A 13,592-nucleotide genomic window follows, 5' to 3' on the forward strand; every position below is an offset into this window, starting at 1 on the left:
TAGAAGCCAAGATCTTAGTGATAAGTATGCTCGTTGCTTTTGGAACATCTCTGCTCCCAGGCTGTCTCAGTGAACAGAATTAGGGAGTGTGTGTGTGTGTGTGTGTGTGTGTATACATGTATATGTACGTATATACCTAACTACACATGGGTTTACTCTGATAACATCCTATTCCAATCTAGCATCACAGGGTTGATCCTCGGTTCTTCTCTCTAATTGTGAGAAACATGGCTTTCATTATCCTTGCGTTATTTACTCATTTGATTAACAGCCTGCATGTGAGTGATCTCCCATCTACACTGCCACGCCTTCCCCTGTGTGCACATCCTGCTCACCCTGCTCAGACTCTAACTCCCGTGCACAGCTGCCCTGAGTCTGCAGCTGTCTTCCTCGCCCTCCCTTGGCCCGCTATAGTTTTCCCCCACTGTCACTGTGGTCTCCTAATGGCGTTAGGCCTGAATGCAGAAGGGAGAAGGATGAAGAACACACTGGTATTTTTTCTTAACTACCCAGGTAATTCTAATGTGGAATGAGGGTTGACAGCCACTAAGCTATATCACCTGACTTTATGAGTTCACCACTCGGTCTGCAAAGGGCTTTGGTAACTCTGGCTCTGTATGCCGGGCTGCAGGGGAAAGGGGCAAAGTGCAAAGGCAGGAGAGATGGAGAAGCTACAGCAGCTGCCATTTATTTGTGTTTTTTTCCTGTGGTGGTGGTTCTCCACCCTGGTTGCTCATGCTGGAGCTTTAACAAAGGCCAGTGGGGATCCATTGCCCAGAGATTCTGATTGAATGGGTCTGTTTTGTTTGAGAATGCTCTTCAAGGCATTGTGAGGCCAGGGAAACAAAGAACCAAGGCTTTAGAGGTATGCATGTTGTTCTGAGGGTGTGTGTTATCTTTCCAGGTCCACAAGGGTGCGTAGTTGTAAGGGCAAGAACTTCCCAGCGTCATGCCCCGCTCCCATCTCTCTCTCCATCCGGGAGATTTAACGTCTCTGTTTTAAATTTTCACCGCGCGAGAGGAATCAAAAATCAATCACTCTAGCGGAAGTTCTAAGGAACTCCTTTCATTGGCCAGAGGTCTTGGAGTGGGGGTTCCTCCCAGGTTAAAAGTCCCCTTCTTCCACACCCTTTCGGACTCCATGTTTGGATCCCCTTCCACACGCACACTCTTACACACTCACACACATACACACATTCTCTCTCTCACTCTCTCTCTCTCTCTCAGAAGTTTTCTCTTCTTTTTTTATCTCTTTCTCTACCTAAATAAAATCACTTCTCTGCAACACTGTTTGGGGTCTGGTATTTACTTTGCGAGTGCACCTGGTCCCCTCTCTCTTTCTTGAGAGGGCAGGAGACCAAGAACCTTGGAGAAACAGCCTCTCGGGACCTAAGGGCTCCCCTGAACCCCAGTATTTCAGCGAGCCCTGCCCTGCATTGCAAAAGGGTAGAGATTTGTTTATTTGTATTTATTTATTTATTTTGAGATGCAGTTTTGCTCTTATTGCCCAGGCTGGAGTGCAATGGCAAGATCTCTGCTCACTGCAACCTCTGCCTCCCAGGTTCAAGCAATTCGCTTGCCTCAGCCTCCAGAGTAGCTGGGATAACAGGCATGCGCCACCATGGCTGGCTAATTTTTTGTATTTTTAGTAGAGACAGGGTTTCTCCATGTTGGTCAGGCTGGTCTCGAACTCCTGACCTCAGGTGATCCACCCGCCTTGGCCTCCCAAAGTGCTGGTATTACAGGCGTGGGCCACTGTGCCCGGCCTACTTGTCATTATTGAAAGCATGGCTTGCAAAGTTTTCCTGTTAAGACACAGATAGTAAATATTTGGGACTTTGTGGGCCATATAGCTGCTGCTGCATTACTTGACTCTGTTACAGTGTGAGAGCAGTCGTAGACTATAGTAACGTACAGATGGCGTGGCTGTTCTTCTAAGGAAACATTACATAAACAGGCAGGTTGCTAGATTTGACCTGAGGCTGTAGTTTGCAGAGCCTTGGCAAAGGTTTTCAAATTTGCATTTTAAACCCTCCAATTTCAAGTTATGCTATTGGTGGGGAATTTTAACTAAACAGAAAATGATCACCAGTATTGGCTCAAATATTTCCTGATTTTAAAAAATCTCTTGTTCCTATAAAGAATATATGAGACGTAATCTTGTCCTGGGTTAAACCAGTCTACAGAGGTAGATCTAGCATTTGCTTTTGTTTTCTTCTCTTCAATTCTTGTCTTGATCCCAAAGTAAACAACTAGCAGCAGAGATATTTAAATCTATGTCAAATCCAAGTGTGAACAGACCTGGGGCCAGGGGTTTTACATAGTGGCTTGGCGCAGTGTGCAAACCACTCTCCTTTGAGCCTGACTGGCCTTGGGGTCTGGAGCACCAAACTGGCCTTGAGGAAGTATGCAAGGGACTGGAATGCAGGGAAAGTGACGAAATATTTTGTCGGTTAGCCTTGGCTTGTTTGCAAAATATATCCAATGCTCACACCTGAGAGACAACAGAAATCCTTATATGCAAATAGTCTGCACTAGATAATTCAAATTTCAAGTCATCTGTCATTTGTACTTGATAATGATTTGTTCTTGAATTAAAGTGGCCTGGGTATAGGCAACATCCCCTGTCAGTATCACATGGGCTCTGCCTGAGGCAGCTTCAGCAGCGGAGGCAGGCAGGCAGGTGGAGCATAGCCCATTTTCTGCTGGTGCACTAGGAACAGCAGCACATGTGTTGTTAGCAGCTAATAATTAAAATAGTGTCTAAGCAACGGGTTGAGATTTTTAAACACATACCAACTCAAAAACACTTCTCTGCTTTCTATGTAATAGTGCTCACATCATTTGTATGATTGTCTTGTCTCTTTAAAATTGGAAATATTCTTGTTTCCCCAAACTGCTAATAAGCTCTACTGACCAATGCTAAAGATAAAGCTCTTTCAGCTGAGTGCGGTGGCTCACGCCTGTAATCCCAACACTTTGGGAGGCCAATGTGAGCGGATCACGAGGTCAGGACTTTGAGACTAGCCTGGCCAATATGGTGAAACCCTGTTTCTACTAAAAAATACAAAAAATTAGCCAGGTATGGTGGTGGGTGCCTGTAGTCCCAGCTACTCAGGAGGCTGAGGCAGGAGAATCACTTGAACCTGGGAGACAGAGGTTGCAGCAAGCCGAGATGGCACCACTGAACTCCAGCCTGGGCAATAGATTGAAACTCTGTCTCAAAAAAAAGAAAAGGCTCTTTGGCTGGGTGCAGTGCCTCATGCCTGTAATCACAGTACTTTGGGAGGCTGAGGCAGGTGGCACACTTGAGGTCAGGAGTTCAAGACCAGCCTGGGCAACGTGGTGAAACCTCATCTTTACGCAAAATACAAAATTAGCCAAACACAGTAGCAAGTGCCTGTAATCCTAGCTACTCGGGAGGCTGAGGCAGCAGAATCACTGGAATCCGGGAGGTGGAAGTTGCGGCAAGCCAAAATTGTGCCACTGCACTCCAGCCTGGGTGACAGAGCAAGACTCTATCTCAAAGAAAAGAAAAAGGCCAGTTGTGGTGGCTCATGCCTGTAATCCCAGCACTTTGGGAGGCTGAGGCGGGTGGATCACCTGGGGTCAGGAGTTCAAGACCAGCCTGGCCAACATGGTGGAACCCCGTCTCTACTAAAAATACAAAATTTGCCAAGTGTGGTGGCACAGGCCTGTAATCCCAGCTACTTGGGAGGCTGAGGCAGGAGAATCGCTTGAACTCGGGAGGCAGAGGTTGCGGTGAGCCAAGATCCTACCACTGCACTCCAGCCTGGGCAAAAAGTGAAACTCCATCTCAAAAAAAAAAAAAAAAAAAAAAAAAGGAAAAGCTTTATTTTTGTTGATTCCATTGTTCCACTATTGCACAGAACCCCTGCACTGTACTTGGACTCAGCTTGAGGTTGTCTGACTTTTACAGGCCGCCTCCTCCCTGACAGTAAACTTGAAAATCTTTTTATGTGGGCACTCAGGTTTCGAAGGACTCCTGGGGCCTCAAACCCCCGTGTCCTAACTCAAAGCTACAGAGTTGACCAGAAATCCTGTAAGAAGACCAATGTGTGGTACAAAACCCTCCAAAGCACACAAATCACCCATCTCAGAAGGAACACGACTTGGAAAGGGGAAGGACATGGTGTTGTGCCCATTGGTTGACTCATTCAGTGGTGCCTACTGGCTGCCCATTATGCCAAGCTCTTTTTTTCTTCTTTTTTTTTGAGACAGAGTCTCACTCTGTTGCCAGGCTGGAGTGCAGTGGCGCGATCTCGGCTCGCTGCAACCTCCATCTCCTGGGTTCAAGCGATTCTCCTGCCCCAGCCTCCCGAGTAGCTGGGACTTACAGGCCTGCGCCACCAGGCCCAGCAATTTTTGTATTTTTAGTAGAGACGAGGTTTCACCATGGTGGCCAGGATGGTCTTGATCTCTTGACCTCGTGTTCCACCCGCCTCAGCCTCCTGAAGTGCTGGGATTATAGGCATGAGCCTGGCTGTCAAGCTCTTCTAATTGGCAGGTCTGCAGAGTGCTGGAAGAAGAGCTCACCTCCTCCTCCGAGGAAACAGACAAAAACAAATAATGGGACTGTCACAAAAAGTGCACATCCAGGCCTGGGTTGGTAAAGATGCAACTTTAGAGAACTCTCTGAGGATAGATCTCAACAGCCAACCACTGTCCAAACGACTCTGCAAGGGCAGGAGGACTGAGGCTGGTTGCATACTTTTGCTTTACCTGGACCTGATGATTTTTTTTCCCTTCATGCAGAAAAGAAAAAGATAAGTGCCTATTTTCGATTTGCTAATGCAGCTTTTCTTTATTTATACTAAGACTGCATAATGTGGGCTTTGTAAAGTCCACAGGCCTGAAAGCAGGATACATTTCTAATGGAAACACTCCCGTACATGATTGTACAACAGCAAAGCGATAAATTACCATGATTTTGTACTCCCTGCAGCTATTAGTTTGGCCCTACTTCAGGAATGTTGCTTTCAGTTACAGAAATTCTACAAATATTGGTTCATCAGAAAGACAAATATTCAATGAAAATTGTGCTCAAGGACATGAGAAAAAGTATGCAGAGTACACACACTGCAGACTTGAGAAATCAATTGTCCTGAGAACAATTTGCAACATAAAGTGTGCTTAATAATTTACTGGAACTCGTAAACTCAGCGATTATGCCAGGCACTGGATATTTGATTAAATGGAAGAAAATAGGCTTACAGTGTCAGGTATCTGGAAATCGGGAGTACTTGAATTAATGTGAAGGTTTTTTTTTTTTTTTTCCCCTAGAATATTCTTACAGTTTCCATTCTGATTTGACTTTTAACTGACTTTAAACCAGGTTGCTTCCATTTTATATTCTCATAGGAAGTGAATGATTTTGGTCAGAGTCCTAGCCATGCAACTTATCAAGTTGATTCTGGGCAAATTCCCTGCTGTGAGCCTAGGTTTCTCATGGTGAATTCTCATTGCGAGGGCTGCCTGACCCTTAGTAGTAGGTGCAGTGTTTAGAACACACAGAACTGATACAGACAGCTTGATTTACTGTGAGCCTGAAGCCAGGATCATGCTAGGTCTGGGGACACCCAATGAGGCTAAGAACCGGTCCCTACGGAGTTCACAGTCTGTGCGGAAGACAGTATGTGTGATACCTGCTCTGCTCAAGCAGCTGTGGGCGCCCTGGAGAGGGAACATGTGCTGAGAGAGAGGGACCCAAGAGGCAGAGGTGATACTGATGGTGATCTCAGCATTCTTGAAAAAGGGTACAGGTGCTGAAGGTGGCCTGTGCATGAGGCTGGGGGGCCCCAGCCATCTATGGGGATGTAAAATGCTCTGACACAGAACCCCCTTCATTTTAGGTGTCAATTTACCACACACCCAAGCTCTATCTTCTAATTTTTGCCAACTTTGTCCCACAGAGTTCTCAAATATCTGCTTGTCCTTAAAACAGATAAGCAGTGACTGTCAGTTGTCCATATACGACCTATAGGCCATTTTAACAAGGCAATTCTGGCCATAACAGAGGTCCCCACCTAAGTTTTAAATTTATAATTCTAAGACTGAAGTCTTTTGAAATGGCTTAAAGCACTTATGCAAACATTTGGTAAGATAAAAATGAAGATGCCAGTCAGGTACAGGGGATCATGCCTGTAATGTCAACATTCTGGGAGGCCAAGGAGGGCGAATTGCTTGAGTCCAGGATTTCATGACCAGCCTGGGTAACTGGACAAAACCCCATTTCTTTCTTTTTTTTTTTAATTGTACTTTAGATTCTGGGGTACACGTGCAGATCAGGCAGGATTGTTGCATAGGTACACACATGGCAATGTGGTTTGCTGCCTCCATCCCCTGATCACCTACATCTGGCATTTCTCCCCATGTTATCCCTCCCCGACCTCCCCCGTGCCCCACTGTCCTTCCCTTGGCCCCCTCAACAGACCCCAGTGTGTGATGCTCCCCTCCCTGTGTCCATGTGTTCTCATTGTTAAATACCCGCCTATGAGTGAGAAAATGTGATGTTTGATTTTCTGTTCGTGTCAGTTTGCTGAGAATTATGGTTTCCAGATTCATCCATGTCCTTACAAAGGACACAAACTCATCATTTTTGATGGCTGCATAGTATTCCATGGTGTATATGTGCCACATTTTCCTTGTTCAGTCTATTGTCGATGGGCATTTGAGTTGGTTCCAGGTCTTTGCTATTGTAAACAGTGCCTCAATGAACATACGTGCGCATGTGTCTTTATAATAGAATGATTAATAATCCTTTGGGTATATACCCAGTAACGGGATTGCTGGGTCAAATGGAATTTCTATTTCTAGGTCCTTGAGGAATCGCCACACTGTCTTCCACAATGGTTGAACTAGTTTATACTCCCACCAACAGTGTAAAAGTGTTCCTATTTCTCCACATCCTCTCCAGCATCTGTTGTCTCCAGATTTAATGATCACCATTCTAACTGGCGTGAGGTGGTATCTCAATGTGGGTTTGATTTGCATTTCTCTAATAATCAGTGATGATGAGCATTTTTTCATGTGTTTGCTGGCCTCATATATATCTCCTTTTGAAAAGTGTTCATATCCTTTGCCCACTTTTGGATGGGTTTTTTTCTTGTAAATCTGTTTTAGTTCTTTGTAGATTCTGGATATTAGCCCTTTGTCAGATGGGTAGATTGCAAAAATTTTTTCCCATTCTGTTGGTTGCTGATTCACTCTAATGATTGTTTCTTTTGCTGTGCAGAAATTCTGGAGTTTAATTAGGTCCCATTTGTCTATTTTGGCTTTTGTTGCCATTGCTCTTGGTGTTTTAGTCATGAAGTCCTTGCCTGTGCCTATGTCCTGAATGGTTTTGCCTAGGTTTTCTTGTGGGATTTTTTTTTTTTTAAATAATTTATTTATTTTACTTTAGGTGCATTCTATATCTGGCATTTCTCCCCATGTTATCCTTCCCCACCCTCCCCTCCCTTCCTGCCCTCCATTGCTCTCCGCTACCCCCTCAACTGTCCCCTGTGTGTGATGCTCCTCTCTCTGAGTTCACGTGGTCTCGTTGTTCAACACTCACCTATGAGAACATACGGTGCTTGGCTTTCTGTTCTTGGGTCAGTTTGCTGAGAATGATGGTTTCCAGATTCATCCAAGTCCCTATAAAGGGTTTTTATGGTGTTAGGTCTTATGTTTAAGTCTTTAATCCATCTGGAGTTAATTTTAGTGTAAGGTGTCAGGAAGGGATCCAGTTTCTGCTTTCTACACATTGCTAGCCAGTTTTCCTGACACCATTTATTAAACAGGGGATCCTTTCCCCATTGCTTGTTTTTGTCAGGTCTGTCAAAGATCAGATGGTTGTAGATGTGTGGTGTTGCCTCCAGGGCCTCTGTTCTGTTCCATTGGTCTATATCTCTGTTTTGGTACCAGTACCATGCTGTTTTGATTATTGTAGCCTTGTAGGATAGTTTGAAGTCAGGTAGCGTGATGCCTCCAGGTTTGTTCTTTTCGCTTAGGATTGTCTTGGCTATGCGGGCTCTCTTGTGGTTCCATGTGAAGTTTGGAGTGATTATTTCCAGTTCTGTGAAGAAAGTCATTGGTAGCTTGATGGGGATAGCGTTGAATCTATATATTACTTTGGGCAGTATGGCCATTTTCACGATGTTGATTCTTCCTAACCATGAGCATGGAATGTTTCTCCATCTGTGCCCTCTCTTATTTCATTGAGCAGTGGTTTGTAGTTCTCCTTGAAGAGGTCCTTTACATCCTTTGTTAGTTGTATTCCTAGGTATTTTATTCTCTTTGTAGCAATTGTGAATGGGAGTTTGCTCATGATTTGGCTGTTAGTCTATTATTGGTGTATAGAAATGCTTGTGACTTCTGCACATTGATTTTGTATCCTGAGATTTTGCTGAAGTTGCTTATCAGTTAAGATTTTGGGCTGAGATGATAGGGTCTTCTAAATATACAATCAAGTCATCTACAAATAGAGAATTTGACTTCTTTTCCTAATTGAATACCCTTTATTTCTTTTTCTTGCCTAATTGCTCTGGCTAGAACTTCCAATCCTATATTGAATAGGAGTGGTGAGAGAGGGTATCCTTGTCTAGTGCCAGATTTCAAAGGGAATGCTTCCAGTTTTTGCCCATTCAGTATGATATTGGCTGTGGGTTTGCCATAAATAGCTGTTTTGAGGTATGTTCCTTCTATACCTAGTTTATTGAGTTTTTAGCATAAAGGGCTGTTGAACTTTGTTGAAGGCCTTCTCTGCATCTATCAAGATAATCGTGGTTTTTGTCTTTGGTTCTGTTTACGCGATGGATTGTTTATAGACTTGCATATGTTGAACCAGGCTTGTATCCCTGGAATGCAGCCTACTTGATAGTGATGGATAAGCTTTTTGAGGTTCTGTTGCAATCTGTTTGCCAGTATTTTATTGAAGATTTTTGCATCTATGTTCATCATGGATATTGGCCTGAAGTTTTCCTTTGTTGTTGAGTCTCTGCCGGGTTTTGGTATCAGGATGATGTTGGTCTCATAAAATGATCTGGGAAGGATTCCCTCTTTTTGTATTGTTTGGAATAGTTTCAGAAGGAATGGTACCAGCTCCTCTTTGTACATCTGATAGAATTCAGCTGTAAACCCATCTGGACCTGGACTTTTTTTGGTTGGTAGGCTACTAATTGCTGCTTCAACTTCAGCCCTTGTTATTGGTTTATTCAGTTTCAACTTTTTCCCGGTTTAGGCTCGGGAGGGTACAAGTGTCCAGGAGTTTATCCATTTCTTTCAGCTTTACTGGTTTATGTGCATAGCGTTGTTTGTAGTAATCTCTCATTATAGTTTCCATTTCTGTGGAATCAGTGGTGACATCCCCTTTTTTATTTTTTATTGCATCTATTTGATTCTTCTCCCTTTATTAATCTGGCTAGCAGTCTATTTTGTTGATCTTTTCAAAAAATCAGCTCCTGGATTTATTTTTATTTTTTTATTTTTTTTAAGGGCAAAACCCTGTTTCTACAAAATAATACAAAAAGTTAGCTGGGCGTGGTGGCGCACACCTGTAGTCCCAGCTACTTGGGAGTCTGAAGTGGGAGGATCACCTGAGCCTGGGGGGTCAAGGTGATCTGCAGTGAGTCGTGATCACACTACTGCTCTCCATGCTAGGCAACACAGTGAGACTGTGTTTCAAAAAAAAAAAAAGCCGCCCACAGATATTTAGAGTATACTTTATTCAAAGCATTTCAGTTAAAATTATATTGGGTTCAAATACATTAACATCTATTTATACATAAAAGTTCTCAATAGTTTACAATGACATCGTTTTAGAATTAGCTTTTTGCTTGTAATTTGAGTCTAAATGTATTACAGAAAGCTGCTAAATTTTGTTTACTCTATATTTCTACTTATTTCAATTTAGCTATATTTTAGAACACTAGCCCACTTATAGTTATTAATTTTTTAATGAGTGAGTATTTTACTTTTTTATTTTTACTTTTGAGACAGAGTTTCACTCTTGCTGCCCAGGCTGGAGTGCAGTGGCACAATCTCTGGTCACTGCAACCTTTGCCTTCCAATTTCAAGCGATTGTTCTGCCTCAGCCTCCCCAGTAGCTGGGATTACAGGCTCTTGCCACCATGCCCAGCTATACACTTTAAATATTTACATTCATTAGGGGAACCAATACAGTGCAAAAGATTTGAATAGCTAGTCTTTTGCTAACACACATTTTAACAACCTCCGCTGCTGTTTAGAGTGCTAAAGGGGTCTCACCTACTTCCTCTATACTATGCTCACCTTTTATGAGTCCATATACAGGGCCAGTGTGGAGTCACTTCATGCAAACCAGATGGTACTTTCAATTTCCCCAAAGATGACTATGAAATCTAGACAACACCCCAAGGTTATGACTCACCTTCGAGACCTATTTTAATGAATGGCAATTAATGAATGTGACACGTGCTAACTTGTGGATAGCACAACTGCAAAAAATGAGGCCTGCTTCAGTGCAATCACTAAAGACGTACACAGAAGTTAAGGCTCTTGGCTGGGCGTGGTGGCTCATATCTGTAATCCCAGTACTTTGGGAGGCTGAAGCAGGGGCCGGGGGGAGGATCACCTGAGACCAGGATTTTGAGACCAACCTGACCAACACGGCAAAACCCTGCCTACTATACAAAAATTAGCCGAGGGTGGTGGCACATGCATGGAATCCCAGCTACTTGGGAGGCTGAGGCACAAGAATCACTTGAACCTGGGAGGTGGAGGTTGCAGTGAGCCAAGATTGTGCCACAGCACTCCAGCTTGAACAGAGCAAGAGTCTGTCTCAAAAAAAAAAAAAAAGTAAGGCTCTTGGCAAACCTGTACCATGTGCAGGTCCTGCGCCTGGGCAGTGCTCCAGGGAAAGCTGCACTACGTCCACTGGACCAAGACTCAGCACTGGCCAAGGTCCTGCTTCCTTAAATCTAAAGCCACAAACAGTTTAAGTAAAAGCCTGGCTAATACCAGGATGATACCTACTTCCTGGCTTCCTGCCATCAACCCTCCCTCTCACGCCATCTGCAGGCAGGTAGCAGGTGCAGGAGAGATGGTCCCACCAGACAGAAGGTCAACAGCACAAATTGCAAGAGGCTCGCCTATGTCCCCAAGGCACGGTCTCCCCTGACATGAACAATGGGACCCAAGCTGGCACTGAAACTGGAACAGTAGGCAGTCACCAAATTCAAATGAACAAGGAATACCCCAAAATGGGGAGAGTTCTCAAATAGAACATTTTCAAAAGTTTGGTAATTAATTACCTCATCTCCAGTTAGGTAAATATTCCATATCAAGACATCTTTGTAATGGCAAACTCTCTTGACTACCTATCTTAGAATTTTTTTTGAAGTTCCTACTTTCAGTGTAGGTATTAACAGGCATGAGAGTCAATATAGGGACAACTTTTATTTCAAAAAAATACAAACCAATATTTTACCCCTTCATAGATGAAATCACATTTTCAGGATATGAGTATAAAGTAACAGGCCTAGGGTAGAGCTTGTGTAACAAAGTCCTGAAACTAAAATGAGAGGAAAAGCATCACTTGACTTTGGGATATGTCACGAGTGAGGCTCACTTTCAGAGACTTCTATGAATAGAGGTGCTTGGAAACAATGGTGGCAGAAGGGAAAGAGGGGAAAGTGTGCCGAAGAGCCTCCAGGCATGACAGACAGACAGCCCCCTGACCGAGCCCTTGACCAAGCACAAGTGACTGGCCCTTTGAGTCTCTGCCTCTCATTGGAAAGTGATGATAAAGGCTAGATCTGATGACTTAGTGCCAACATTTTACAAAATTAGAAAGTTATGCACGACTTCACACGTGTAAGGAATTGCTATATTACAGAATATTATGCATTAGAAAACCCACTACTAATGTATCTAGCTCTAAAATTTTTCAGAGAAACAGCAGACTAATAAGTGAGTCTTAAATAAAGGAGTAACATTTTAATAAAAATAATAAATGAAACAGAGCAGGGAAACCGAAGAGCCAAGTGCAAGAAGAATCCTGAAAAAGAACGGCTTCACACATCAACAGCACTGAAGAAAATGCTATCACTTTATGCCAGAGAAAAAAAACTCTAAAAACGCCCAATAACCAAGTGTACACTTATTATTGACTTTGAACATGTATCATACATAAAGTACATGAATTTTTCATTTATTTTTCCCTTCAAATACACTTAAAAATAACATATAGACATAGAATCACAAATATACACAAAACAAAGTATCGCCTGCTTATTTCATGAAGAGTTTTCCTTCGATTCTTTTATCTGTTGTGCATAAAATTCAAAGCTTTCCTGTTAAGGAGAAAAAAAGAGGGAAGTTAGAGATAAAGGTACCAGCAAGAGGTGATGGTACAAAACTTAAAACATCATAAAACACTACCAACTGGTAGCTAAGACTGCCAGGCCCATGGCAGATGCTGCTCCTCAAGCTTCAGCACCCCTTCCTGGTTTCATGAAATCACAAGTTCAAGGGCCTTGGATTCAGAGGTAAAGCTAGCAGCAGGAGCTAGTGTGCGCGCATGTGTGTGTGCATACACATGTATGGAGGTATTTACACCTGGGTATGGAAGGTTGACGTGTTTGAAATAAACATGGTGTAGTGACTTTCAGTTCAATGACACAACAAAAACGAATTGTGCATATGTGATTTCTCTTACTAAAGAAAACAAAATGTCCTGGATGAGGAAATAAAAGCCAACTTATGTAAATGAACAAGTAATTACCAGTGACATAATATGCTTGGCTGTTGAACTACAGGCCATTAAATCCTATTTCAAGTTGAAATGATGAGAACTGCCCCAAGGACATTTGATAAATCCGTGCCTATAGCTGAAGGTCTGAGACAGACCTTGTATTTTAAACTGTGGTCCCAGAGAGCTATGTTCTCCCAGTGCTGCAGCCAAGGCATGCCGCTCAGTCCCTCAAGCCATCCCCTGAGGGTTCTTCACAGAGATCTAATCCTCATGTAATTAAGTCTTCAACTTATTTTCTTACACGTTGTTATGAAGCGTACATAAATCTGTAGAGGTATTTTTCCCTCCTTAATTAAGAAATACTCACAGGGGGTTCTGTGAAAGGGACAGACTCTCCAGCACTCTTCAGCAAAAATGCGTAACGCTTTAGAAACAGATCATTCAATTTTATATTCTTTGCAGTCAAACATTCATACAGTGCTTTAGCAGATGTGACATCTCTCTCTGAGGCTGACATAGTTAAAGAGAAAAAATTTAATCATAGATAAAGACAATCTATCTTACTCTTTTCACCAAAACACTTAGCCATTCAGGGACGGCTGGATCCCTTTATCCCATGGCAAATAAGTAATACTTAACTACCTTCAGTGAGAAACCACGTTCAGAATCTACCATCTCCCTCACTTCCCTACATCCCTCATTCAGCATCACTCACTTTGAAGGAGAAGAAAATGACAAATATGGCTACATATAAAGGTCTTTGGAATATTAATGATACCATTCACTTAGGTTATTATATTATTTCGAAGACCTATGATAGTTCAAGTGACCACAAACTGAAGTCTTCAGTTATAAAATA

The 13,592-nt window shown here is 42.9% G+C and overlaps 1 protein-coding gene across 1 annotated transcript in view; it reads right to left on the reverse strand.

The window, feature by feature from the left end:
* Nucleotides 1-11,950: 11,950 nt before the first annotated feature.
* LRPPRC (leucine rich pentatricopeptide repeat containing) overlaps nt 11,951-13,592 on the reverse strand; it is a 114,288-nt gene continuing 112,646 nt past the window's right edge. The window contains exons 37-38 of the mRNA XM_012450601.3: nt 13,101-13,243; nt 11,951-12,332 (exon numbers count right to left, since the gene is read on the reverse strand). Coding sequence (XP_012306024.2) covers nt 12,276-12,332; nt 13,101-13,243 — 200 coding nt within the window. The 3' untranslated portion in view covers nt 11,951-12,275. The remainder of the gene's footprint in view (nt 12,333-13,100; nt 13,244-13,592) is intronic.

The sequence above is a fragment of the Aotus nancymaae genome, unplaced genomic scaffold, assembly GCF_030222135.1.
Source record: "Aotus nancymaae isolate 86718 unplaced genomic scaffold, 86718_ANA_hifiasm-v0.15.2.pri h1tg000057l, whole genome shotgun sequence".
Lineage (NCBI taxonomy): Eukaryota > Metazoa > Chordata > Mammalia > Primates > Aotidae > Aotus > Aotus nancymaae.